The following is a 26,221-nucleotide window of genomic DNA, read 5'->3' as shown; positions in this document are numbered from 1 at the left end:
TGGAGTCGTTAGTGAGACATGAGTAGGGGGAGGGGAGGAGTAGGGATGTGAGTTCCTAACGTTTATGATTGGGAAATAGAGGAAGTGGCTTCATTTCTCCACTTGATAGACTCATATTCCTATAAGAGAGGGGAGATCAATTAAGATGGAAGTTGAAAGGAAGTGAGGTTTTTGATGTGCAATCTTTTATAATGTTCTAAGGGGTTCATATCCAGATTCTTTTCCACAAAGGATCTCTTTTTCTGTTTGGACAACGGCTTGGGGGAAGATACTCACTTGTTATTTGTGTCGATGTAGTGGGGAAATGCTAGACCATCTTTTGATTCACTATAGTGTGGCATTGGGGTTGTGGAGTTTGTTTTTAGATCCTTTGAGATGTAGTGGGTTTTACCAAAGAAAGTCCTTGAGTTTTTGTGTGGATGGAGGAATTGGGTTGGTAACATCGCTTAGATATTTGGAATCTTGTTCCAATATGTTTAATGTGGACATTGTGGTGGAAAAGAAATTGTTACTCTTTCAACGATTCTGAAACCACAGGGAGTCAATTGCAAGCAACTTTCAGCAAATCTTTATATGAATGATCGAGCATTGGGTTATACAAATATTGATTCGATGGTGTTATTTGTAGAATCATTACCATTTTGTAGATAATTGATTAAGCTACTTCATGTTCATTTAACATAAAGTAGTCTTTTTCAATAAATATTTTCTTCACTATCAAAAAACATTATAGTGACATCTTTATAGGAGTTCTTTGCAAGTTTTCATCAAGGGGGTAGTTGCTAAGTTAATGGTGTGTTATTTTCATGTGCTGTTAAAGCACCTATATTGGTTCATACCAAATTTCACTTTTGTTGACTAATTTTCTTGCCCCCCCCCCCCCCCCAACACACACAAAAACAGCATACACTACCTATCCAAAGAAACTCTATGCACCTACCCTAATACTCTTCCACATTCCACACCCATGAGTCCCTCTTACACCTCTAGTGCACCAGCCCCCCTAGTCACACCATATTTGGTTGTTATAAATTGACGCCATAACCTATTACTTTCCTTCTCGAAGCACAATAACTACTTTCCAAGCTAGGCTTGATTAAACAACTCAATTTTTTGAATCCCCAAACCACCTACCTCCATTGGCAAACAAACCTTATTCCAAGAGACTAAAGGATATTTAAAAACTTCCTCAAGTCCCTCAAAGAAAATTCCTCTAAATCTTTTCTAGTCTAGCTGCCACAGCTTGAGGGATAGTGAACAAGGATAAAAAAAATAAAAAATAAAAATAAAAAGGTAGGAAGGCTCAAAAGAGTAGTTTTTAACAAATTAAGTCTGCCACCTATTGACAAATATAAACGTTTCAAACTAGAAAGTCTCCATTTTTTCTATAATAGTACCAAGACTATTAAGGTTAAAATACACCATCACATTTAGTGCTAATCAAGCTCACAAATTTCAAGATCTCAACATAGAAAGGTTAGACTAAGGGTCTACTGGTATCAACCTAGCACGAGAACCTTTGAAGTTGGGTCCACCCGCATAAGAGATCGTATTATAGAATAGATGTAACATACACAACTCTTGCTATATAGATTTTTGGGAAAATTAAACCAAACTTCCTTGAAGTTTTATGAAATGACACTTCACCGGCCATGAGGGTTAACTCACTCTTGAAAACCGGCTTGCTAGGGGAGGGTGTCCAAGAGCTTATAAACACATGATTAAGTTTATTCTTACACTTAATCCATGTGGGACAGTTTTATCATAACAATGTAACAAACAAGTCTATGCCCTATTATATTGTGACTTCACTTAGATAATATTCCATTTGTAAAAATGAGTAGTGTTAAAGATATTGGGTTATTTAGTTAATTATGTGTAATTGCCCAAGAGTTCAATTATGTAATAAGCCTATGTACAACTAAACCTAGTACATGTAGTCTCTAAATAAACCCTCTTAGGCTCGTTGTACAACATTGTGCTAATATCAAAGATGTAGCCTTCACTTTATTCAATTAACGACTATCTGGCCAAACCATGTAACCCTTGTATTCTTTTTCTTTCTCTTCTACATTTTTCTCTACAATGTTTTCAATTAGTTTTAACATGGTATTAGAGCCACTTTCATGTGACCTTCAATTACTTCTATTCTTCCACAATTTTGTCCTTTTGTCCCACCAACAATAGGCCACTTCCATCTCATCTGAGTGGCCTTGTCAAAGAGCATGGCGATGTGCTACTACAAATCTCAAACGATACAAGTTGCCTCCACCACAACCGCGTGACCAACAAGCTCAAACGGCACCTATCACCGATGGTCCCACAACCATCTCAATCCTCCCCAGTGTCCTTAGCCACTAGATTTGCACCGAGCAAGCACTAAAAAGCCATCTTCCTCAAGCCCAAGCATGTTGCTCCACCTACAAGTGAAGGTCCTACACTTGTTTGACGAAACCACCACACCCCACACAAGCTCAGATTCAAACAAGGCTCTACCAACACCAACCACTTCATGAGTTGTCTAGATCTTGCAAACATAGAGGAAATGCCCCACGTTTCATTAGAGCTAACATGTGTCCTCTAGTTTCTAATGTGAGATGACAACATGGAAGGTTAACACTTTATTGCACAAAGGTAAAAACACTCACAACTAATGAGTTAAGTTCATGCCTACAATAGGACTATGGGTATCTCAAGACACATCAAGTGGTCTGGGCACTTCACCAAGTGGGCTATTCTCTAGAATTTGAGTTTTGTTTGATTTCAATATTAAAAAACATATATATATATATATAATATAATATAAAAAAATGCCCAAATCACCCCTTCACACTCTTCTAGCGTCTTTTGAAGATCTTCTCAAGCGTCCATGTGCTTGCTCGATTTCCATGCTCGATTTCTAGTGACATCATCCATGCCACTACCACATTATCCTCTTATGTCAGCATAACATCATCATGCCATGTCATTTGCACGGCACCTGGTGCCACATTAGCAGCCTTTGCCACATTTGCAACATCTCTTTGGACTTGAATCCAACTTGACTTGATCTGTTAACACGACCCGAATTTGACACTTCGACCCAAATCAAACTAGGTCATTTTTTGAACTGCTTACCCAAACCGTTGACCAAATCTTCACAAACCAAACTAAGGTTTCATCAAACCTCTACATTGAGTTTAGGATGGGGTGTTAAAGATATTGGGGGCCTATTTGGTACATGTGTTTAAACACATGTTTTCAGTTTTTAAACAACATTACATGTATTTTCATACACTTTTTCACCTACACGTATTTCCAAAAAATACAAACAACGTTACCAAACGGCCCTTGGGTTATTTAGTTAATGAAGTGTAATGGCCTATGAGGCCCAATTATGTAATAAGCCCATGTAAACCTAACCCTAATACATGTAGTTTCTAGATGTACCCTATTAGGGTTCATTGTCCAAAATAGTACTAATATCAAAGATGTAGTTGTCAAGGGCTTTATTCAATATGCATAGGATATCAAGCCAAACCACATAAACCTATTGTTCTCTCTTTCGCTTTTTTAAAAATGGAATATTTTGTTAAAGAAGTAATGGTGTGAGAGGGCATGGGCTTATCTATAGCATTTATAAGAACGTATAGGGCAATGTTAATTCTTGAAAAGTTTGGATAGAGTGTCATTTCATGAAACGTCAAGAGGGGTTAATGTAAGCTATACTAATTTTTGTTCTTGGTAGTTTACAAGAGAAGTCGGGCCATGGTGTGATGGAAAGTGCCTTCCACCAAAAGTAATAAATTGCGGGTTCAAATCTAGGAATCAGCCTCTCCACACAACCAAAAAAAAAAAAAACACCAAAAGGCTGCATTTTTTTTTTTTTTTAAGTTACACAAGCACCAAATGGGTTTTGAACCCAAGATATCACTCTCCATTCCATTTGAACAGGGGCTCATTGACAAACCCAGATATATAAATTTTTTATAAGGAATGGTTAAAGGTGGCTGCCCAAGAAGTACAATTTTATAAAAACTTATATCAAGAGACAAAGGAGTGGAGACCTTTTATGGAAGGTTTGGAGTTTGATCAAATTGGGGGGATGGAAAGGGTATGGCTTGAAAGGAAGTTTGAGAAGGAGATCCTTCAAGTTGTATGAGATATTGAAAGAGATAGAGCTCCAGGTCTGGATGGCTTCTCTATGGCCTTTTTTCACCGTTGTTGGAGAGTTGTGGAAAAAATTTCTTAGCTGTCTTTGAGGAGCTTCATCAACACAGTAAGTTTGGAAATTCTCTTAATGCTACTTTTATTGCCTTAATCCCTAAAAAAATTGATGCCCTAATCTTAGAGATTTTTTTGACCGGTTAGTTTGGTGAGGAATGTGTATAAAATCTTGGCTATGGTATTGGCGAACCATTTGAGAGGGGTTTTAGATCATTTGCTATCAAAGTCTCAAAATGGATTTGTGGGTGGAAGACAAATACTTGATTCTGTCCTTATTGCAAATGAATGTGTAGATCATGTTTTAAAAACTAGACCAAGGCAAAACCGGATTTGCCTCCAGTTCCCAGTTTTGGCCCATTTTGGGCATTTTTACCAAACCGGACTGGTACCGGTTCACGTTTGAACCGGTCGGACTGGCCTTTTTTGAAATCATATGGTGTAGATAGTCTGGTCAAGAGTAAGATTCCGGGGGTTATATGTAAGATAGATATTGAGAAAGCTCATAATCATGTAAATTGGGAGGCACTCCTAGATTTGTTGAAGAGAATGGGCTTTGGGGGGAAGTGTAAATGGATTCGTCCTTGTATATCCACAATTCAATTCTCTGTTTTGGTAAATAGTTCTCTAGCTGATTTTTTTTGAAGTTCGAGAGAATTGAAACAAGATCCTTTATCCTATGTTTTATTTATTTATTTATGATGGATGTTTTTAGTAGGATGTTAAAGAGAGTGGAGGGGGTAGGTTTAATTTGATGTTTCAAGGTTGATGGTAGGCAGGGTGATGGGGTATTGATGCAAGGAGCAACAAATTTATTTAAGATATTGTTACTAGATTTGAAATTATTTTTGAAATTTAGTTTTTAATGTTTAGGGTTTGAAGGGATTTGATTAAGCATTTCCATATCGGTGTACTCCCTAAACCCTATTAAAATAGTAGTCTTGTGATCGTGAAATGACAATTGAATTTGAATAAGAATTATTAATAATAATTCTTATTTATTATCATGAGTCGAGAAAATGTCTCCTCCTTTTGTTCTCTTTGTTTGGTGGAGATGCCAAATGCCCTTAGGTAGTGAAGCCTAGGGTTTGCAAGCAAGTTCTAGGTGGTGGAGCCTAGGATTTGTTCTATTGTTTCTTTTGCTCCACTATATTTCCTATTTTCCTATTTGTGTTCTGCATCATAAATTTGTTGCTCCCTACATCAAGTATGTGTTTCACATCTCTTGTTTGCAGACGATACAATTCTTTTTTGTGATGCAAATGTGGAGCAAATCCTTTGTATACGGATGTTGCTACTTTGTTTTCAAGCTATAACAGGTTTGAAGGTTAATGTGTAAGAGTGAAAGTATGAGTGAAATGGTTCCAATTAGGCAGGTTGATAATGCGCATGCTTTGGGAGATATTTTGGGGAGTAGGGTTGGGACTTTGCCTACATTTTACCTTGGCATGCCTTTGGGGGTTTCTCATTTTGGAACCCTAATTTGGAGAAAATTGAGTGGAAATTGGAGGGGTGGAAGAAGCTTTATTTGTCAAAAGGTGGTAGATTGACATTACTTAAGAGTACTTTATCGAGACTTCCCACTTATTATTTATCACTTTTCACTATTTCTACTCGTGGCTAACAAGATTTATCACTTTCACTATTCCTACTCATGTGGCTAACAAGATTGAGAAGATGTGGGATTTTTTTGGGGGAGGTATGGGAGGTAAGTCCAAGTCTCTTTTTTTTTTTTTTTTTTTTTTAGAGGTATGGGAGGTAAGTCCAAGTCTTTTTTTTTTTTTTTTTTTTTTTTGATAAATAACAGAATTGTATTAAAAAAGAAACTAGGTACAACAGGGGTGTACGTGAAAAACAATAAATCAAACACTTAAATTACAAAGATCAATTTTTATCTGAATTATATGGTTTTGAATGTATATGACTTCTTGTAACAAATTCTCACTTATTGAAATTTTAGATTGTTTAAATTTCTAATAAGATCTAGAAAATTCTCTAGGCTCTAAAATCCCCAAGAAACAAAAAGGCATCACCATACCATCCATCCCAGTTCTCTGTCCAAAGTACCGGTTTGTTATAGGAATTTGGCTTGAAACCATCGCAATAGAATCCATTGCAGGCATTTATCTGTGAAGCAGAACAAAAGAACCTATAAATATCAACCATTATAAATTCCAGAGCACCATAACATTTTATATGAAATGCAAGTCATTCTAATAATGAAACCCAATCACCAATCTAATTTACAAAAACACTAGTTCCAAGAAAGCTAAGCACATAACACCTAGGCTAAAAGCTTACAATATTATCTGGAGCATCTGGTTGCTTGCACATGACCCACGGAACCCCAGTGCCAAGATCAAGAGCCATCTGAGAAGCCCATTTAACATATTCCTTCCCTCTCTGGCCATATGAGCTTTCTACATCTCCATATTCATTCTCAATCTGATAAAAATTCATTCCAGTTTTGGCATATCCAATGAGAAAATACAAAGGGAAGAAAGCCTCATTAGAGAAAAGATAAAAGTATGGTAAGCCCATAATAACAAAATTAAAGGTGACCACTGTAAAGCTCATTTAATATAGATATACTATCTGCCTGTACACCACCAAGCAGATGAAACCATAAAACACATTTGAATGTCAGTAGAGGTAATAGGGAACATAATTTGGAATCAAAATAGATAACCAGACTGGGTGGTTTTGCTTCCAAATGATGGATGCATGGACCTCCATGGGGTTGCAACAATGATTGCCACAAAATCACCGGAATCTGATATTTATTGGATACTGCTACAGTCCAACTGGTTGGAGAGCTTGGCAAAATCTCTTACTTATATGTAATTCAAAAAGAAAAGGGAATGAGAAGTACACACAGGAGAAATGAAATACCAACAATATTGAGAAATCCTAGTCCTCCTAAAATGAGATTACTTTTCTGAATAGCAAGTCCAAATTGCAGAATATCAACAACAACACCAACAACAACAACAACAAAAAGTAACCCCCATTGCAGGAGTTGCACAGATTGTTATGGTGATACCTGAAATCAACTCCCATTTTTCACAATCCAAATAAAATAAAATAATTAAGCTAATTATCTGATACCTGAAATCATCTTACATTTGAGGATGTGTATAGCACTGGGACTTAAATGTTAGCTAGGTTTACTAGTTCTTTATTTGATTGGACTTGCGTTTGGGGCTTTACTACTAGTACACTTCCATTCCAGAGTTTATAGAGTTGTTGTCTCTCTATACATAATATTATTTTTCTGTAATTCTTTAGAATTATTTATGTCAATTGTACATAGAGTACTCTTTTTGCGATAAAAAACTGTTTAATTATGAACCAAGCTAATTGTGTTATCATTCCTCCTAAAATGAGATTACTTTTCTCAATAGAAAGTCCCAATTGTAACCCACCAAAAATTAAAAAATAATAATAAATAAAAGGAAAAGAGTCCCGTTGCAGGAATTGTGCAGATTGGTTATGTGATACCTGATATCAACTCTCAGTTCTCACAATCCAATTAACTTAAGTCAATTAACCACTAATTATCTTACAATTAAATTAAACTTCAAAAACAACCTGCAACATAATGATTGGACCCCCTTGCCAAGAAAATAGCATTTCCTCTCGCATCAATTCCACAATCTTTTTAACAAATCGTTGCATCTCCTCCTGGAAAAGATGAAATGTCACTATGATGTTAATAAATATTGCAATAAAATTAAACCACAAATCTATAGCTAGTAATTAAGTCAATAATGAGAAGTTCCTTTGTTGAGATGAATAAATTTTTATTTTGTTTATGACGAGGAATGCCGTCAAGGTATGGGCCAGTGGGACCACCCCTAAGGGGCAAACTCCGGATGCCTACACACCTCCACTGAGCAGGCATCAGGTAATCACAAAATACCTCATCTAGAAGGAGAGACTTCTGGATTTACAGTTAGTCTCGGCACACTCCCTTACCGCTGAGACACCCCAGGTGGGGGCACTCATTAAGATGTATTAATTATAGTACTAAACGAACCCCACCCAACATCTAAGGAAGAAGCAAGCAGCAATCACATTGATATAAAGCACTTCCAGAGGAACTAATGAAACAATCAAACAAGAATAACTTCTTGGGAGAGAAAGCAAAGAGAAAAAGTGCAAAACTGATGATAAAATTACTTTCAAGCTTAGGCAGGATGGGAATGGAAATATTTCTACAGGTGAACCAAGAAACTGAATTTGTTAATTAACAAAATATGCCGGCTAGCATTTTATACAAATGCATATTCCTTTTGCACTTCTAGTCCACATAGATACCTGTTAGCTAAAAGAACCAAGAACAAATGATAAATGTTCCAAGGGAGAACCCCTAAAGATGGAACTTTACAAAGATGTAAAAACACTTCAAACACAGCCTGCACATTTTCTTTTTCTTTGCATACTCAAAAAAAGATCTGATGGTAAATATAAAATCTATGGCTTCCGCCATGCAATTAGCCCTGTCAAAACAAAGATGCACAAAAGTGTTTTAACATATTTCAAGACTACCATGCTTTCATGTAAATAATAAATAAATTGAGGTATTAAGAGCATTCGCATCAGCTCATGTAAAATTTCTGTCTATTTTACACGAAAAAACCCACTTTTCTATTTTACACGTTTACTCTTACAATACACCCACATCAGTTCATCTATTTTACCACCTCTTTTATTTAAATAATCAATTTTTTCAATTATTTTATTATTTCTCAACTAACCCTTTTTATACGCGCTATACCTCTCTTTCTTTCCATTTTTTCTGATTCTTTATACCCATCTCTCTCCCTCTCGTCTCCCTCTCAGTCTATCTCTCTATACCCATCTCGTCTCCCTCTCAATCTGTCTCTCCACAACTCCGATTTTTTCTAACTCCGATCCACAAGCACCGGTCTCCCTAGCTCCGATCAGGCTCCGATCACAAGCTCCGATTTTTTCTAACTCCGATCCACAAGCACCGATCTCCCTAGCTCCGATCAGGCTCCGATCACAAGCTCCAATCCACAACTCCGATCACAAGCACCGATCCATTGAGGTTGTTGAGCACGAAGAAGAGAGAGAAAAATTGGTGCGAACGGATAATATTATTTTAATATATACAAGAGCTACAGTACCCATGTATATTTACACGGGTACTGTAGCTCATGGAAAAATATGGCCAGTTTTACACATTTTTACACCCACTGATGTGGGTGTTTTTTTGCTCAAAATGTGTAAAATTTGCACTGTATATGTATTTTAGAAGACTATAACTGATCTGATGCGAATGCTCTAAGGAAGTACTTTCACTTTCAATTTAGGAAAGAAGTCACACAGTAAGTGAGTCAAAGTTAATTATAACGAATAAGCTAATATGTGTGCACATGACATGCCTCCTAACATAAGCAATTATCATTTAGTAGCTTATTATATTGCACAAATAAGAGGTAAATATTTTTGATAAATAACATAACTTTATTAATGGAAAATAGTAACCCAAATATACAAGGAGTATACTATGGGTACACAATCAAGCTCCTAAGGTACAATGGTCAATCATATCTGAGAGAGAAGTAAAGGAAAAGGACCCCAAAGTTAGCAACCAATCAAACAAAGATTTAAGGAAAAATAACTTAAGATCTAGAATATTTTGTCCACAACCCTCAAACCTTCTACCGTTCCACTCCCCCCAAATGCACCACATTAAACAATGAGGTACAAGTTTCCAAACTGCTAAGACCTTGCCAAGAAGCTAGCATATCCGAAACTATTTGCGACCTAACCCAATGAACTCCAAATAAATACTTTCATCATTGCATTTCCAAACTTTTTGTCCCAGAAGATTTCCATTTTGAGTAGAATATACCAACTAAACATATTGAAATTTCATTTCTTTGCCTTGAAATCATTTTCATACCCCTTAAGCCAAGGCTTGAGAGACAGAGAGGAAGATAGAGTGAGAACGGTGTCAGCCATTTAAAATGGTGTACAGGGGGAACCGACACCTGTGTTATAAAATGACAAAGTTTGGCTATAAACTTGACCAACAATAGGAAGATCATGTCATCTTCCTATTGTTGGTTGTACCCTAGTTTGTAGCCAAACCTTGTTCATTATAAAAAAAAATATAGGAAAAGGATACAATAGTTGACAAAAGAGGGCTGTAGAATACAAAGATAGCAACAGTTTGCATTTGACATTACACCATTACTCCTATTTTATTGGTACAATTTGATCTTTGGTTCTAGTATTTGAACATTGTTATCTAATGAAAATCCATTTAAGATATGGCAAAAATGAAAATAAATATATTCTAGAATTTTGAGAAAAAACTGATATAGGACAAGAGGGAACAAAGCAAAATCTGATTTAAAACTCCTGGGGCAGATCCGGTAGCACTTGGGCAGCTTAGGTTTTTAGGAATTAGGGTTAGGTTTCTAGGAAATAGTAGGGATTATAGGGTTCCAATGGAGGAAAGGAATAGTGGGATTTGTGGAAGAAACAAAGGGAAAACCCCAAAATTTGGGTTGCTGTTCTAGGGCTGTGAGCAGTAACCCGTGAACAGTGATAGGGGTTTAAGAACAGAAAATAAAAAGAGATAAATTTCCAGGCATCACACCTAGGGTTCCTTAGCATCACACAAACCTTAAAAAAACTTCAAAGCTTCTCTAAGAATCTGAAAACTTTATTATTCTTAAAATAGAAGACTAATACCTATTCCTAGTTGAAATAGCACTTTATTTAAACTCCTAATAAGATTTGGACTTGGACACTCAAATCTATATATAATATATAATAGCCAAACACATTTGACCGTTAGTTGACCTAATATTTTGTCAAATAAGTTTTGGAAGTCTCACAATTTTACACATCACTTATTTATTTATTATGTCAAGAGGAGAGTTTTAAACTAACTATTACTCAGCAAACTGAAGATTTTTAGACCAACTACTACTCAACAACAAAGTTTTAAACAAAACCAAAGACGTTTGGCTATTAATTGATCTTCTAATATTTTGTCACGTAAGCTTTGGTAGTTCCACAATTTTACACATCATTTTTTTTATTTACTAATTTATTATGTTAAAAGGAGAGTTTTAAACAAACTACTACTTTAGCAAACTGAAGAGTTTTAAACAAACTACTACTCAACAACATGAAGAGTTTTAAAACAAACCGACATACTACTACACACACACACACATTACCACACTGGGAGCTATACTCTTCGGGAGACTTTTACAGAACTCTATAACATTAGTTGTAATAAGGAGTCTTCTATTGCAGATGTTTTGCACTTTCCTAACCATTGGCTTCACTGGGATCTTTTTTCTAGAGCTCCCCAAGATTGGGAAACGGAACATTTTTACACTTTTCTAGATCTTATCAATTCTATGCCCCTTAATGGTGAAGGTCAAGACAAACTATGTTGGAAACCGGCAGGGAATAAGAATTTTAAAGTGACTGAGTACTATCTTTCCCTTTCCTCTACTCTTGACATTTCTTTCCCTTGGAAACCTGTGTAGCATTCAAAGGTCCCTCCTAGGGTTGCTTCCTTCTCTTGGACTGCTGCATTAGGTAAGATTTTGACAATTGAGAATTTATGGTATAAGGGTGTCGCAGTTTTAGATTAGTGCTATATGTGTAAAAACAGTGAGGAATTGGTGATTCATCTTCTTCTTCATTGTCCTATTGCTTATGAATTATGGTTATGGTGTGGACTCTATTTGGTCTTCTATGGGTTATACTGCATGGTGTCTCTGATTTATTTTCGAGTAGGCAAGGTTCCTTCGGTGGGCATCAAAGCATTGATTTATGGAGTGCTGTCCCACATTGTCCTATAGTGTATTTGGTGAGAACGAAACTCAAAATGTTTCGAAAGGAAGGAACAATCTATTTCAAAATTTAAATCTCTTTCTTCTTCACACCTTGCTAGAGTGGAGTTCTTCCTTTAATTTTTTTTCCTTGTTCTAATTTTTTAGAAATGCTTGATCTTTGTGATTTATGTGTTTGATGTACTATTATCCATGTACACCCCCGGTGTAGTTGGACTTTTGATAAATACAATTCTGTTATTTATCAAAAAAAATATATATATACATCACCACACCAAAACCCTTCATGTTGTTTACCCTCTCTCTACCGTTTTTGCTCTTTTGTTTCTACAAACCCTTTGTCCTCAAGCCTCAAGGTATCTTTTACATAAATTTCTCTTTTGTAACTACTTTTGTTTTTCATATTTTTTTTTCCTTTAATATTCTGTGTTTGTATATCTTTTTTCGCATTTTTACTTCCATTGCCCTTGTGTTTGTGTAATATTTTATTAAGAACCAAACTTCTAGACACCATGTTTGTATCTAGAGTTTTTATAGATGGAGTAAATGCTAAGGGCCCGTTTGGTTTGTGTTTTCAAACAACATTTTTTAGTTTTTAAACAGCATTTCACGTATTTCAACACACTTTTTCACCCACACGTATTTCAAAAAACTACAAACAACAATTTTCAAACTACTCTACCAAACACCCCCTAAAAGAAAACTAGAGGTAATGGATGCCACCAAAATGTATTGATTTTTTAATTTTCATATTTGACATCTTAATTTTGTTGGATGAATATTTTGTGCTATAGAATGTTATATTTTGTTGTTCCATATTTCATAAAAGTTTAAACATAGTAGAAACATTAATAGTGTATCTTTGTTTCATCTTATAAAAAATACACAATATAGTTATTTTTTCAAAATATGTATATCTTAGTTTCGTATTATAAATATTGATTTTCATTCATTTTTAACTAATTGTAGCATTGAACATAGTGAAGATATTTAACTATCCGGTGCATCACACAAGTTAGAGACTAGTAAAACTAAAATAGGACCCAATAGACAATTAGCACAGCCTATCCCAGAAATTATGAAATTACAAAATTGCCCTTGCCACTTAAAAATAAATATAACAAAATAAAACTAGCTACCCACTACCTGCATCAACAACCAACAAAAATGTGCAAGTGTAGAGGTTCAAAGGTGCATTGTACCTTGAAAGGTACATTTTCTGTACGAAATTCTATGCCGGGGACATCACGCAGCCACACTGGAAAGCCCCTATAAGATTATCAGCAAAAATCAGATGAAAATTGACAAACAAAATATTTCACAAGAATGTCCATAATAGTCTTATCAAAGGAGCATCAAAGGGTCAAACTATAAGTTAGATTGAGAACTGAAGAATACATACTAATATTTCTTCTTAATATTCCACGACTAGCCTAAAATCTTCTAGGAAGAATATACCATTACGCATGAAAACATTGCTTCTTTTTCTCACTGCAATGTGCAGTCATGATGGAAATTCAAGCATTTACAAGCTACTTTCAAAATACCTAGCTACTAATGTATAATTGCGCTTAGAATAGACTTTTGTATAGTTTTCTTTCTTTAATATACTTACCCAAAAAAAAACTTTTTGAAGATGCTGATGACAGAATAAGAAATCAATATATAATTTTTCCAAGTGCATCTAGAAACCAACTCATTGAGAGAGCTTCTTCTACCTCATCCTCAATCCCACTATCTATTTAACTCAATTTTAATTTAGAATAGCTTTAGCATGAGAATTCCACTTATATGCTAACCTTATGCTACTAATTTTGCTAAGGACAGAATTGAAGGCACATCAATATAACTGGAGTAAGTTTTGGGTTATAACTTTTAATAGTTCCAATAAGATTTTTTTTTTTTTTTTCAAAAATCTAACTTCATTGAGTAGTCTAAAGTTTTCTTTCTTTTCTTTTTTATTTATTTCCAACTTGACGGTTTTCAATTGTAGTATATTTGACATGCCATTTGTGACTAGTTCAATTAGATAATGCTCCTTGATAACAATCCATTTTAGTTTCATTTCTGTATGGGTGTCTCATTCTCTAAAATCATAAACAAGTTGTATAGGTGTCTCATTCTCTGTATGGGTGCCTGGATCACTTGATAGGATCCAAACTTGTTTTGGTGAACCAAGAGTACTTTTCCTAGTTAAATAATGTTTACTCGCAGGAGGAATTTAGAATGAGAGGCCTGGCTACCTCGGATTAGTCACATATGAGGCCTGGCTACCTTGAATTAGCCATAGATTTTGTGCTTACTTCATAGTCTGGTTGCTGCTGCTTTAGATTTCGTGCTTTCTTCATAGTCTTGTAGCTGCTGCTTTATTTAATTCGCAATAGGTGGTTCCACATTTTTCTTCATTGAATCCAAAATGTTTGAGTTTCCGTTGAGGCAGGGGGTTCTTATTTCTTATTACGGATCTTTGAGAGAGGCCATACCATGCGCTCTGTTTTTATGGGGAAGGAGAGTGCAAACCGATTTTTGTTCCACTCAGAGGAAATAATTTCAAAGCAATCACCTGGTCATTATGCAAGAACGATTAGAGAGGGTGATATTGTTTTCATCCTTCAATTGGGGTCCAACGCCCATGGCACATTTTTAATGGTTTCTGAACTTCTTCATGGTCAACAGAAGGGTAACATAGTGATACCTGAGGGAAGGTTGGGTAGTGGCTAGCGCAGCTTTGGCCTAAACCTCAGGAAAATTTTAAAACCAACTTCTCTTACTAGTCAGGGATCGTTTCATAGAATACAGAGTGCACCAAAGGCTGAGACGGCGGTGGTGGTTGACAGACCTCATAATCACGGCGGTGCAAAAAATAAAGGCAAGGAGAAAGTTACGGTCTTTCAAAATTTGAAATCTTCAATTCCCAATAACTCATACCATGATCAAGGCAGGAGTTATTCTAGGAAAGATACGGCATAATTCGGGGTAGATAAATTGTCTAATATTAACGTGATTGCCAAAAGAGATTTGCTGACTCTAGACATCTCTTTACGTGTGGAGCGTGGGAAAGAGGGGCAATAGGCTACAGTTTCTTCTTTTATTAAAGATGTGGGCTCCAATCACATTAGCCATGGAATAAGGCCCAACACTTTCAAGGGCCGTAACATGTAACCAAAACTGGGCCCCCAAACCTAAGCCTAAAGCCCAACCCATCTCTCAGCAACCCATTAGATCTAAGCCAAAAGTCACCCACTCTCATCAAATCACCGATACGATGCCGATGAAGCTCATCTCCCCCTCCATGCATCCTCCAACTATCATCACCATCAACGGCACTTCTAACCCACCGAGGAGCACCACTAGTAACGATTCTAATATGCCTCCGACGTCCACCATCATCAAGGACACCGCTTCCCATCCGTTGTCCAACATCGTCATCTCCCCACCAGTGAAGAACAATCCCACTCCTCCACTAACGACCACCATCATTAAGGGCACCACTTCCCAACTGACGACCGACATCGATATCTCCCCACCAGTGAAGAACAGCCCCACCACCAACAGCAACAGCTCCTCCACCACGGGTTGACTCTTTAGAATTTGGGTCTGTGTCGGGCATCAATCCTCCACCGTTGACCAACAGCATTTCTCAATCGAGCACTTCTGCGGTGGCCAGTGCTATGCTCTCCGATTTGCTAGTAGCTCCAGTGCTAGTTACCACTGAGGATTGTCATGTTGAGCCTCACCCCTCCATTAAGAATTTCGTTGAAGATTTGGAGCACACCTAGGGTAATTTAGAGAAATGGGTCTTAGAGCTTCGTGGAGGGAGGCAGATAGCTATTCCTCTTTCACTATACCACTCACCTGGGAGCATGTCAGATTTTTTCGATCTCAAGGGAGCTGTGGGACAGGGTAACAACACTTTCAAGGAAGAAGGGCATATTGTTAATTGGGCAGATGAATGTAATGGTGCTCTAGATAACGTTTCTGTAGTATCAGGGTCAAATTGTGAGTTGGGGGACTCTGATGGGGGTCTTGTAAACTAGGAAAAGATTAAAGAACCACTAGTTGTGCAACCTTTGGCCATGGCTAACCAGTTGCTCCACTTGTAGAGGTGGTAAAATGCTTCCACTCAATTATCACCATGGGTTGAGAAACGAATTAAAGCTTTTAGAAAATCTGTGGGTACTTCCTTGGAAGGCTTTGAAGCGAAAATTATTAGGATTTTGTTAACTTTGGAGGCTAAGAAGAAAGCTAAAATGCAGGGAGAATGCCCTCAGAAGAGAGAGCTTAAGACAAGTTCTAAAGGGCATAGGGAGTTGAAAAGTCTACTAAATTCTTGGAATTTTGAGAATAATTCTATTTTGTTAGGAAATGCTAGTGGGGAATGGGATTCTGTGGTGCCTCAATGAATTTGAAAATTATCTCCTAGAATGTTAGGGGGCTAACTGATTGTGGAAAAAGACTTCGAATTCGTAATATGATCAGAGGTTGGGGTACAAACATTATTTGTCTTCAGGAAACAAAAATGGAATTGATAACAAGGAGAGAAATCCGGAGCTTATGGGGTTGTCAACATTTGGATTGGCTATATTTGGGCTCTATAGGTGCTTCGAAGGGTGTTTTGGTGATGTGGGATAGAAGGATGGTGGAAAAAATTGACGAAGTAATGGGAAGGTTTTCTGTCTCATGCAAATTTAAGAATGTGGAAGATCATTTTGTATGGGCTTTCACTGTTGTATATGGACCAAACTCTGATCGTGACAGACGACTGCTTTGGGAAAAGCTGACTGGTATTCATAGTTGGTGGAATATGCCTTGGTGCATTGGTGGTGATTTTAATGTAGTGCAATTTCCTTCAAAGTGACTTGGTGCAAACTCTTTCTCATCAACCATGCTTGATCTTTCAGATTTCATTTTTGAACACAATCTTATCGATTTACCATTGGAAGGTGGTACTTTCACTTGGACTAATTCTAGAGCAGTGGCTTTGCGGTCTAGGCTTAATAGGTTTCTTCTCTCTTCTGATTTGGAAAAGCACTTTCCTAACATTCGTCAAAAAAGATTGCATAGATTACTTTCAGATCACTTTCCAGTTCTTTTAGAAGGGGAAAATTTTCAAAAAGGCAACCACCCTTTTCGCTTTAAGAATATGTGGTTAAAGGCAAAAGGTTTTGTGGAGAAAGTGAAAACTTGGTGGGAGTCCTATCATTTTTAAGGTTCCCCTAGCTTTCAATTTGCAAGCAAATTGAAAGCTTTGAAGCTAGGTTTAAAGAAATGGAATGTAGAAGAATTTGGCAATGTGAAGGATCAGATGAACAAGTTATGGAAGAACCTTGAAGTACTTGATTTGTTGGAAGATAGTCGTCCTCTATCATATGATGAGACTTTGGAAAAAGAATGGCTTTGTATTGATCTTGAAAAGGCAACTCTTATGGTTGAAATATGTTGGAGGCAAAAATCTAGGGCCCTTCGAATCTAAGAGGGGGATAGAAACACTAAGTTCTTTCATAGAACAGCAAACTCCCATAGAAGGTTTAATACTATAGACAATCTTTTGGTGGAAGATGAATTGACATCGGATCCAAATTCAATATCAGCTTGCATCTCTCATTTCTACAAACAATTGTACTCTAAAAATGAGGGCCAAAGACCTATGCTAGATGAAGTGGAATTCTCTATGATTTCTGAGGAGGAAGCTGCTTGGTTAGATAGACCATTTAAGGAAGAGGAGGTATATGGTGTCATCCAAGGTTGTAATGGCAATAAATCTCTAGGACCAGATGGTTTATCAATGGCTTTCTTTAAGGCTTGTTGGGACTTTTTAAAACTTGAAACTATGGAGGTTCTTGCAAACTTCCATTCACAAGCTGTCTTTGAGAAAAGCTTTAATGCAACTTTCATTGCTCTCATTCCAAAGAAAGTAAATGATGTTAAAGTGAGAGACTTTAGACCCATTAGTCTAGTGGGCAGTATTTATAAAGTCATTTCCAAGTTGCTGGCAGGCTGAGAACGGTGATTACTGGGATTATCTCAAAGTCTCAAAATGCTTTTGTTCTAGATAGACAAATCCTAGATTCTGCCTTAATTGCTAATAAGTGTTTGGATAGTAGGATCAAGGCAGGGATACCTGGGGTTTTACATAAGTTAGATGTGGAGAAAGCTTTTGATCATGTCAATTGAGATTTTCTTATGTATATGTTGCAATGTTGTGGATTCTCTGAGAAATGGAGAAGGTGGATTTTGTTTTGTATCTCCACAATGAAATTTTCAATTTTGATAAATGGCTCCCCTAAGGATTTCTTTGGGAGCTCTAGGGGGCTACGCCAAGGATATCCTCTCTCTCCCAGCTCTTATTTGCTATTGTTATGGAGGCATTAAGCCGCTTGTTGGATGATGCAGTTCTGGCTGGACACATCTCGGGTTTCACTATTGGTACCAGGTCTAATACCCCCCTCATGATGGCCCATCTACTCTTTGCGGATGACACTTTAATTTTCTATGATGCTTTAACAAGTTAGATTGAATATTTGTGGGAGATTTTATCCTCTTTTGAGGCAGTGTCAGGGTGGCACATTAACCTAGCTAAGTCAGAATTAGTTCCAATTGGAGAGGTGACTAATATGGGGGAGCTTGTGGCATTGCTGGGTTGTAGACAGTCATCTTTGCCAATGACTTGCTTGGGACTGCCTTTCGGTGCTAAATTCAAGGATAGGGCGATTTGGAACTCTATTCTAGAAAGAATGGTGCAAAGATTAACGAGTTGGAAGCATTTATATTTATCAAAAGGTGGTAAGATTACCTTAATCAAAAGCACTCTCTCAAGTTTGCTAACTTATTTCCTATCTCTCTTCCCTATTCCAGTGGATATTGTTATTCGTATTGAGAGGCTTCAAAGGTATTTTTTATGGGGTGGGATAGATGAGTCCCCTAAATTTCGTCTAGTAAAATGGGCCCAGGTTTGTTCTCCCTTGCAGTCCGGCGGTTTGGGTATTAGAAATTTGAGAACCTTTAATCAAGCTTTGTTGGGGAAATGGTTGTGGAGATATGGAAGAGAGACAACCTATCTCTAGAGGCGGGTTATTGAGACTAAATATGGGAATGATTGGGGAGGTTGGTGTACAAAAGAAGTCTCTAATCCAAATGTAACCATTTCGATAACGACCAAAGCTACCTTGCCAACACCCTAACAGCCCCAAAACAGTGCGTGGCATAACCCAAGTAACTCCAAATAGACCCAAAACCATAGATCATAGATCCATAGCAAAAGGACAATGAAGGAATAGATGGTCAACCGATTCACCATTTCTTTTACACATGTAGCACCAATCCAAAATCCACACCTTCCTTTTTCATAAATTATCAATCGTCAAGCATTTCCCTAAGGCAACAGTCCAAACAAAGAAAGCTACTCTAGAGGGAATCTTCTGCTTCCAAATACTTTTCCAAGGAGACCAAAGAAAGTGTTGCCAACTAAAATTCTATAATAGTCTCTAACCAGGAAGCCCTTATCTTTGCTAGGAATCCAACACATTTTATCCTCACCTAGACCCCTTGAATGAGAACCATATATGGTTTCCATGAAGTCTGACATAGCCTCAAGATCCCAGTCATGGACCCCCCCAAAGAATCTCACATCCCAAAAGAGGACACCATTGGCAGACTTCATAATGACCACACTGGCATCCTTATTCCTGCAAGATCTAAACAAGTTAGGATATCTAACAGCAAAAGAAGTCTCTCCACACTACCGGTCTTGCCAAAACTTCACTCTAGACCCATCACCAAATCATACAAAATATGGTGTGGGAAAGAAGGCCAACCCTGACTGATATTTTTCCATAAACCAACACCATAAGGGCCAAACACAGACCTAGTACACCAGCGCCCCCCCCCCCCCCCCCCCCCCCCCCCCCCCCCCCCCCACCCCCCCCCCACAAACATCCATACTTCATCTCTATCACTCGTCTCCAAAGGGCATCTTCCTCAATCCCAAATCTCCAAAGCCACTTTCCAAGTAAAGCTTCATTGAAAAGTCTTATCTTCCTTATCCCTAAGCCACCTGAAGAAATAGGAGCACAAACAGTAGCCCATTTAACCAAATGAATTTTAGGATCATCTCCAAAACTGCCCCATAAGAAATTCCGTTGAAGCCTCTCAAGTCGGTTAGCCACACTAGCAGGTATAGGAAATAAAGATAAAAAATAAGTGGGTAAATTAGAAAGGGTGCTTTTGATTAGGGTGACTCTACCTCCCTTGGATAAATATAATCGCTTCCAACCCGCCAATCTCCTCTCCATTTTCTCCATAATTGGATTCCATATAGTCTTATCCTTAAATTTAGCACCCAAAAGAAGACCTAGATATTTCATTGGGAGAGAGCCCTGCTTGCAGCCAAGAACGACCAGGAAAAGGTCAAAATTATGGACTACCCCAACCGGAGCCAATTCAGACTTGCCCAGGTTAATCTTTAGACCCGACACCGCCTCAAACCAGATAAGAACCATACGAAGAATCAAAATCTGTTCTAAATCAGCCTCACAAAAAATTAGCATGTCATCCACAAAAAGGAGATGAGACACCGCCATGGATCTTCCCTCCAAGTTCCCCACACTAAAACCAGACATGCGGCCTTCATGAACTACTTTATCCAACATCCTTCCAAGAGCTTCCATCACCAAAATAAACAACAAAGGAGACAACGGATCACCTTGCGTCAAACCTCTGGTGTTACCAAAGAAACCACAAGGAGAGCCATTAATCAATATGGAGAAACGAACTGTAGATAGACAAAAGAAGATCCATTGTCTCCATTTGACAAAGAACCCACTTCTTTCTAACATTTGCAGTAGAAAACTCCAGTTTACATGGTCAAAAGCCTTCTCCGCATCCAACTTACAAATTAGCCCCGGCACCCCTGACTTCAATCTACTATCAAGACATTCATTAGCACTGAGAATAGGGTCAAGGATCTGTCTGTCTCTCACGAAAGCATTCTGAGATGTAGAGATTATATCCCCCATCACCTTGCGGAGTCTATTAGTCAAGACTTTAGCAATAATTTTATAAACCCCCTCAACCAAACTAATGGGACGAAAATCTCTAATCTCACTTGCTACATGTTTTTTAGGAATGAGAGATATAAAAGTTGCGTTTAAACTTTTCTTAAACCGACCATTGGCAAAAAAATGATGAAATACGGCCATAAGATCAGGTTTAACAATCCCCCAGCACGTTTGGAAAAAAGCCATAGGGAAGCCATCTGGACCAGGGGATTTATCACCATGAAAACTCAAAACAACATCAAAAATTTATGCCTCTTCAAAAGGTCTCTCAAGCCAATCCGCATTGTCGCTAGAAACCATTGGAAAAACCCGCGAATCCGGAAATGGACGATCAACCTGCTGCTCGGAGTACAAATTCATGAAGAAATGAGTAATGCAGTCTGCAATTATACCCTGATCTGAAGACAAGGTACCATTAACCATAAGGCTTTCAATACCATTATTTTTTCTGTTAGAATTAGCCATTCTATGAAAGAATTTGGTATTGGCGTCCCCTTGCTTCAAGTGCATCACCCTAGACTTTTCTCTCCAACTAATCTCTTCCATAAGAGTTAACTTTTCAATATCAATACGAAGATTAGTTTGTTCTAACTTCTCCTCAGCTGTTAATCTATGAGTCTCTTCTTTAGCATCCAAAACATTCAGCTTGCTCCAAAGGTCCTGTTTCTTAAATGTGACATTGCCAAACTCAGTCTCATTCCACTTTTTTAAATCCAACTTCAAGGCAACCAACTTCTTAGCTAGAATAAAACTTGGGGTTCCTTGGAACAAATAGGATGCCCACCACTTCTTCACTTTGTCAACAAAATTATCCACCCTCAACCACATATTTTCAAAATGGAAAGGAGTTCTACCTCTTCGCTGACACCCACCCTCCAACAAAATAGGAAAATGGTTAGAAAGAACTCTAGACATCCTTTTTTGGGTGAACTGAGAGAAGTGGTCTACCAAAAGAGGGGAGAAAAGGAACCGATCCAGCCGACAAGCAAAGGATGTGTTGGACCAGGTGAAAAGGCCCCCTTCCATATGAATATCCATCAACCCATGCAAGGAGATAACGTTAGAAAATCCATACATAGCCCAAGAGTAGCTAGCAGCCCCCAGCCGCTCTAATGGGAAACAGATTATATTAAAGTCCCCTCCAAGGCACCAAGGCAAATCCCACCAATTGATCAGCCTGGTTAGTTCCTCCCACATCAACCTTCGCCTTTTGTTCAAATTTGGCCCATATACACCTATAAAAGCCCACTCAAATTGGTCACCTACATTTTTAAACTTGCATGAAACCGAAAAATGCCCCACTGCTTCCTCCACCTTGTCCACAACCCGTTTATCCCATGTGAATAAAATGCCACTGAACCCAGGTACAGCCAATCTACATATGGACAACTCCATATACTTCAAACAATACCTCTAGTAATCCACTCTAGTTTGGTCTCTTGCAAACACACAATATCGGCCTTCCAGGATCGCAGCAAGTTGTGAATCTGGAGCTCTTGTCAACTTCATTCAGCCCTCTGACATTCCAAGAGAGAAGCTTTAAATTCATTGAGCAACAGAAAGAACCTGATTCCTATTAATACCACGTCGCCTAGCAGGAGTATAGCCATGATTAATAGAACTAAACAACCCTTTCAACTCTCTAAAACCTTTCATCCCTGAACCTTTTAAACCACATGTTTTCTTGTTCACCTCCGCCCTCCAATTTAATTTAGCTTCAATAGCCAATAAAAACTCAGTTGCTTGATCTTCCAAACCCTCAAGGGACGTGCCAAGGAAGCTATCGAAATTATTGAATCTCTTTTGAAACCAATTGGAATAAGGTTCCTAACTCTCTGAAGTATCCACACCCCTAAAACTTTCCACATCCACAAGTGACTACTCTGCAATGGCCAACGGCAAAGAAAAAGCAATTGGTTCAACATCTAGGGGTTGAACAACTTCCTCCGAGTAGGTATCCGAAACCCAATCCTCCACCAATACTTCATCCTCTTCAAAAAGAGCCGATGACACATTCGTAACGTCAGAAGACTCCAACGAAACTAAGGCCAGCTGTTTTTTCTTTTCCAATACCTCTGTAGCTGCACACCGAGGCAAAGGGATTTGAATCGAAACCGCAACCTTTCTCCCATCACGTAATTCAAGTACCCACTGCTCCGAATTCCCCCATTTCTTGACTATATTGCCGGAATGCTCCTAGATAATTAATCGGAGGTCACGCACTAAGCTCTCGTCGCAATATTTGGTACAAGCCGACCCATTCCTGGCCTCCTCGGACTCGTCAGAGCCGAGAAGCTCAGACTCGACAACATCGGAGACTTGAGTTGAGTCAATTGAGTCAATCTGTGCCGATGACTCATACCTGGCTTCATCGAGCATATCAGAGTTGAGAAATTGAGCAGCGGCAACATCGAAGACCATCAACGACATCAACGGCATTATCGATGGACACGATGATGAAGACTGGCTCTCGCATGGACACAATGAAGACTTCCCTAGAGATTGGGTCTCTCTCATCGGGAAAGATCTGGTGGCCAGTACTTTTCTTTTGGGCTGCCAGACCAAAGTGGACTTGGGCTTAAATTTGTGGACATAGGGTGAGTTGGGTGGGTTGAGTGGAAAAGCTTCAGCAAGTGTATTGGGCCTAAGGACATCTTGCATGGGCCCAACACTAGAATGACTTGCACAACCCACTTCCTTAATGTTGGAGCACTTAATATCCCACTTACCGTTCAACCCACGCTCCGAACTTAAAGAAACTTCTAGCAACAAAGGAGATTTAGCACCCATAAGAGCATCGTCCTTTAATACAAGCGTGAATTCAGCCTTAGGAAACGTGCTTACCTGCCCAACACCCCTATCGCGCGAATCCTGGTTCAGACTGCTCAAGCTTGATTTGATTGCTTAATTAGATTTGATTGCATTTTGAATGCTGGGCATTAAATGCTTACCCTTTCCGCTTCCACCATTGTTTTTCCAATCATCGTCCACCGCTACCGACAGAAAAGATTTCTGTTGTCTAAACTTTTGCACTGTCGAAATCAGGACAGATTGCGATGGCGGTTTGACGACAAGCGAGATAGGAGCAATAGCCTTACGTAGATGGAGCTCAAATCCTCTCCACTCACTACCCAGCTTTCCTTCCGATACAATGATGAGGCCCTTCCGACGACCATGAACGAGTTCAGAGATCAAAAGAAAGCTACCATGTGCATTGAAACCCAGTTGTAAAATAAAAACCTTATTACCATCCCTAAAGGTTCTAGCAAAATGTTCAAGAGGTGTATGTGACATGAGATCCTCTACATAAGTTAGCAAACGTTTAGCACTCTCTTTACCCATGAAGACCGACCGGAGAGAATCCTTATTTCTTTCATAAATACGTAACATGAAGCAAGTACCTCCCTCCTCCACTGAGAATTCAAACGTTTTGGATTCGACAAAAAAGAAAATAGAACCTCCCATGATAAACAAGAAAAAGAACAAACCAGAGAAATATGTGACTAATCCGAGGTAGCCAGGCCTCAAATCAATGCATCAGACTTAGAGAAACATCACAAACTAAACTGACAATATTAGAAGTGAGAGAACAATTGTGGATGCTAATTTCCTGGACCTTCACCATTATGGATCTTATCAATTCTATGCCCCTTAATGGTGAAGGTTAAGACAAACTATGTTGGAAACTGGCAAGGAATAAGAATTTTAAAGTGAGTGAGTACTATCTCTCCCTTTCCTTTACTCCTGTAATTTCTTTCCCTTGGAAACCTATGTGGCGTTCAAAGGTCCCTCCTAGGACAGCTTTCTTCTCTTGGACTGCCGCTTTAGGTAAGATTTGGATCATTGAGAATTTATAGTATAAGGGTGTCACAGTTGTAGATTGGTGCTATATGTGTAAAAAGAATGGGGAATCAATGAATTATCTTCTTCTTCATTGTCCTATTGCTTATGAATTATGGTCTATGGTGTGGGCTCTATTTGGTCTTCAATGGATTATGCCGCATGGTGTCTCTGATTTATTTTCAAGTTGGCAAGATTCCTTCGGTGGGCATCAGAGCGTTGATTTATGGAGGGCTGTCCCACATTGTGTCTTACGGTGTATTTGGCGAGAACGGAAGTCAAGATGTTTCGAAGGGAAGGAACGATCTATTTCAAAATTTAAATCTCTTCTTCTTCACACCTTGCTAGAGTGGAGTTCTTCCTTTAATCTTTTCCCCCGTTCTAATTTTTTAGAAATGCTTGATCTTTGCAATTTATGTGTTTGATGTACTGTTTTCCATGTACACCCCCGGTGTACCTAGACTTTTGATTAATACAATTCCGTTATTTATCAAAAAAATATATTAGGGGGTGACAATTGACAAAATGGTGTTCTACGCCCAAATGCAACCATGCCTTTTAATTACATACACCAATAACACCACACAGGCACCTAGAAGATGCTGGAAAGAATTATTATGCATTTATTAGGAGCACATAGATAGTCGGCCCACTTATAAAACCTTTCTGGATCATGCAGCATTGAAGGGAATTTTATTTCATTTAATTGAATTGTAAGTGGAAAGGAAACTTTTTCTTTAAGTAGAAAAAGGAACTAGTAAATATGAGGGGAGAGAAGATTAGACCCAAAATTCCACTCGGCGCATACATAAGGTCCTATGCGAAGATGGAGATAGAGTCCACTGGATCCCACCAGCTTCACGAACTTGACAATATCATATCTCCCTGCGAAGTTATACTGAACAAACAAACTAGGAGAAAATTAAAATTTTGACAAACAAATATATATATGTGTGTGTGTGTGTGTGTGTGTGTGTGTGTGTGTGTGTGTGTCTCATGTTTAGAACAAGTCACAACTACACATCAAATCACAAAGCTACCCAACCCAGAGTAGCTGTGAAAAATTTTTTATTGCACCTGTCCTCTGACTGGCTCATGCCCATTCCAAAACGCATAAGTTTGGATCACATCTGCTCCACCTTCCCTGCTCTTTGCAATCAGATCAGGCCACATCTGGGATCACATGAAAATAGATATCATAAGACACTTAGAAAGAAAAGCAAGCAAGCAACGATACCCATGATAAGGGAAGGCTTAAGAAGCTGCCCA

At 38.2% G+C, this 26,221-nt stretch overlaps 1 protein-coding gene across 1 annotated transcript in view; it reads right to left on the bottom strand.

Annotated features, from left to right (window-relative positions):
• LOC112028432 (beta-galactosidase 9) overlaps positions 1-26,221 on the bottom strand; it is a 34,638-nt gene that overhangs the window by 7,690 nt on the left and 727 nt on the right. The window contains exons 2-7 of the mRNA XM_065781808.1: positions 26,030-26,125; positions 25,738-25,850; positions 13,259-13,325; positions 7,795-7,887; positions 6,505-6,648; positions 6,242-6,330 (exon numbers count right to left, since the gene is read on the bottom strand). Of these exons, the coding sequence (XP_065637880.1) occupies positions 6,242-6,330; positions 6,505-6,648; positions 7,795-7,887; positions 13,259-13,325; positions 25,738-25,850; positions 26,030-26,125 (602 nt within the window). The remainder of the gene's footprint in view (positions 1-6,241; positions 6,331-6,504; positions 6,649-7,794; positions 7,888-13,258; positions 13,326-25,737; positions 25,851-26,029; positions 26,126-26,221) is intronic.

This window comes from Quercus suber, unplaced genomic scaffold (assembly GCF_002906115.3).
Source record: "Quercus suber isolate HL8 unplaced genomic scaffold, Cork oak 2.0 scaffold_279, whole genome shotgun sequence".
NCBI lineage: Eukaryota > Viridiplantae > Streptophyta > Magnoliopsida > Fagales > Fagaceae > Quercus > Quercus suber.
This window is presented reverse-complemented; position numbering and strand designations above follow the sequence as displayed.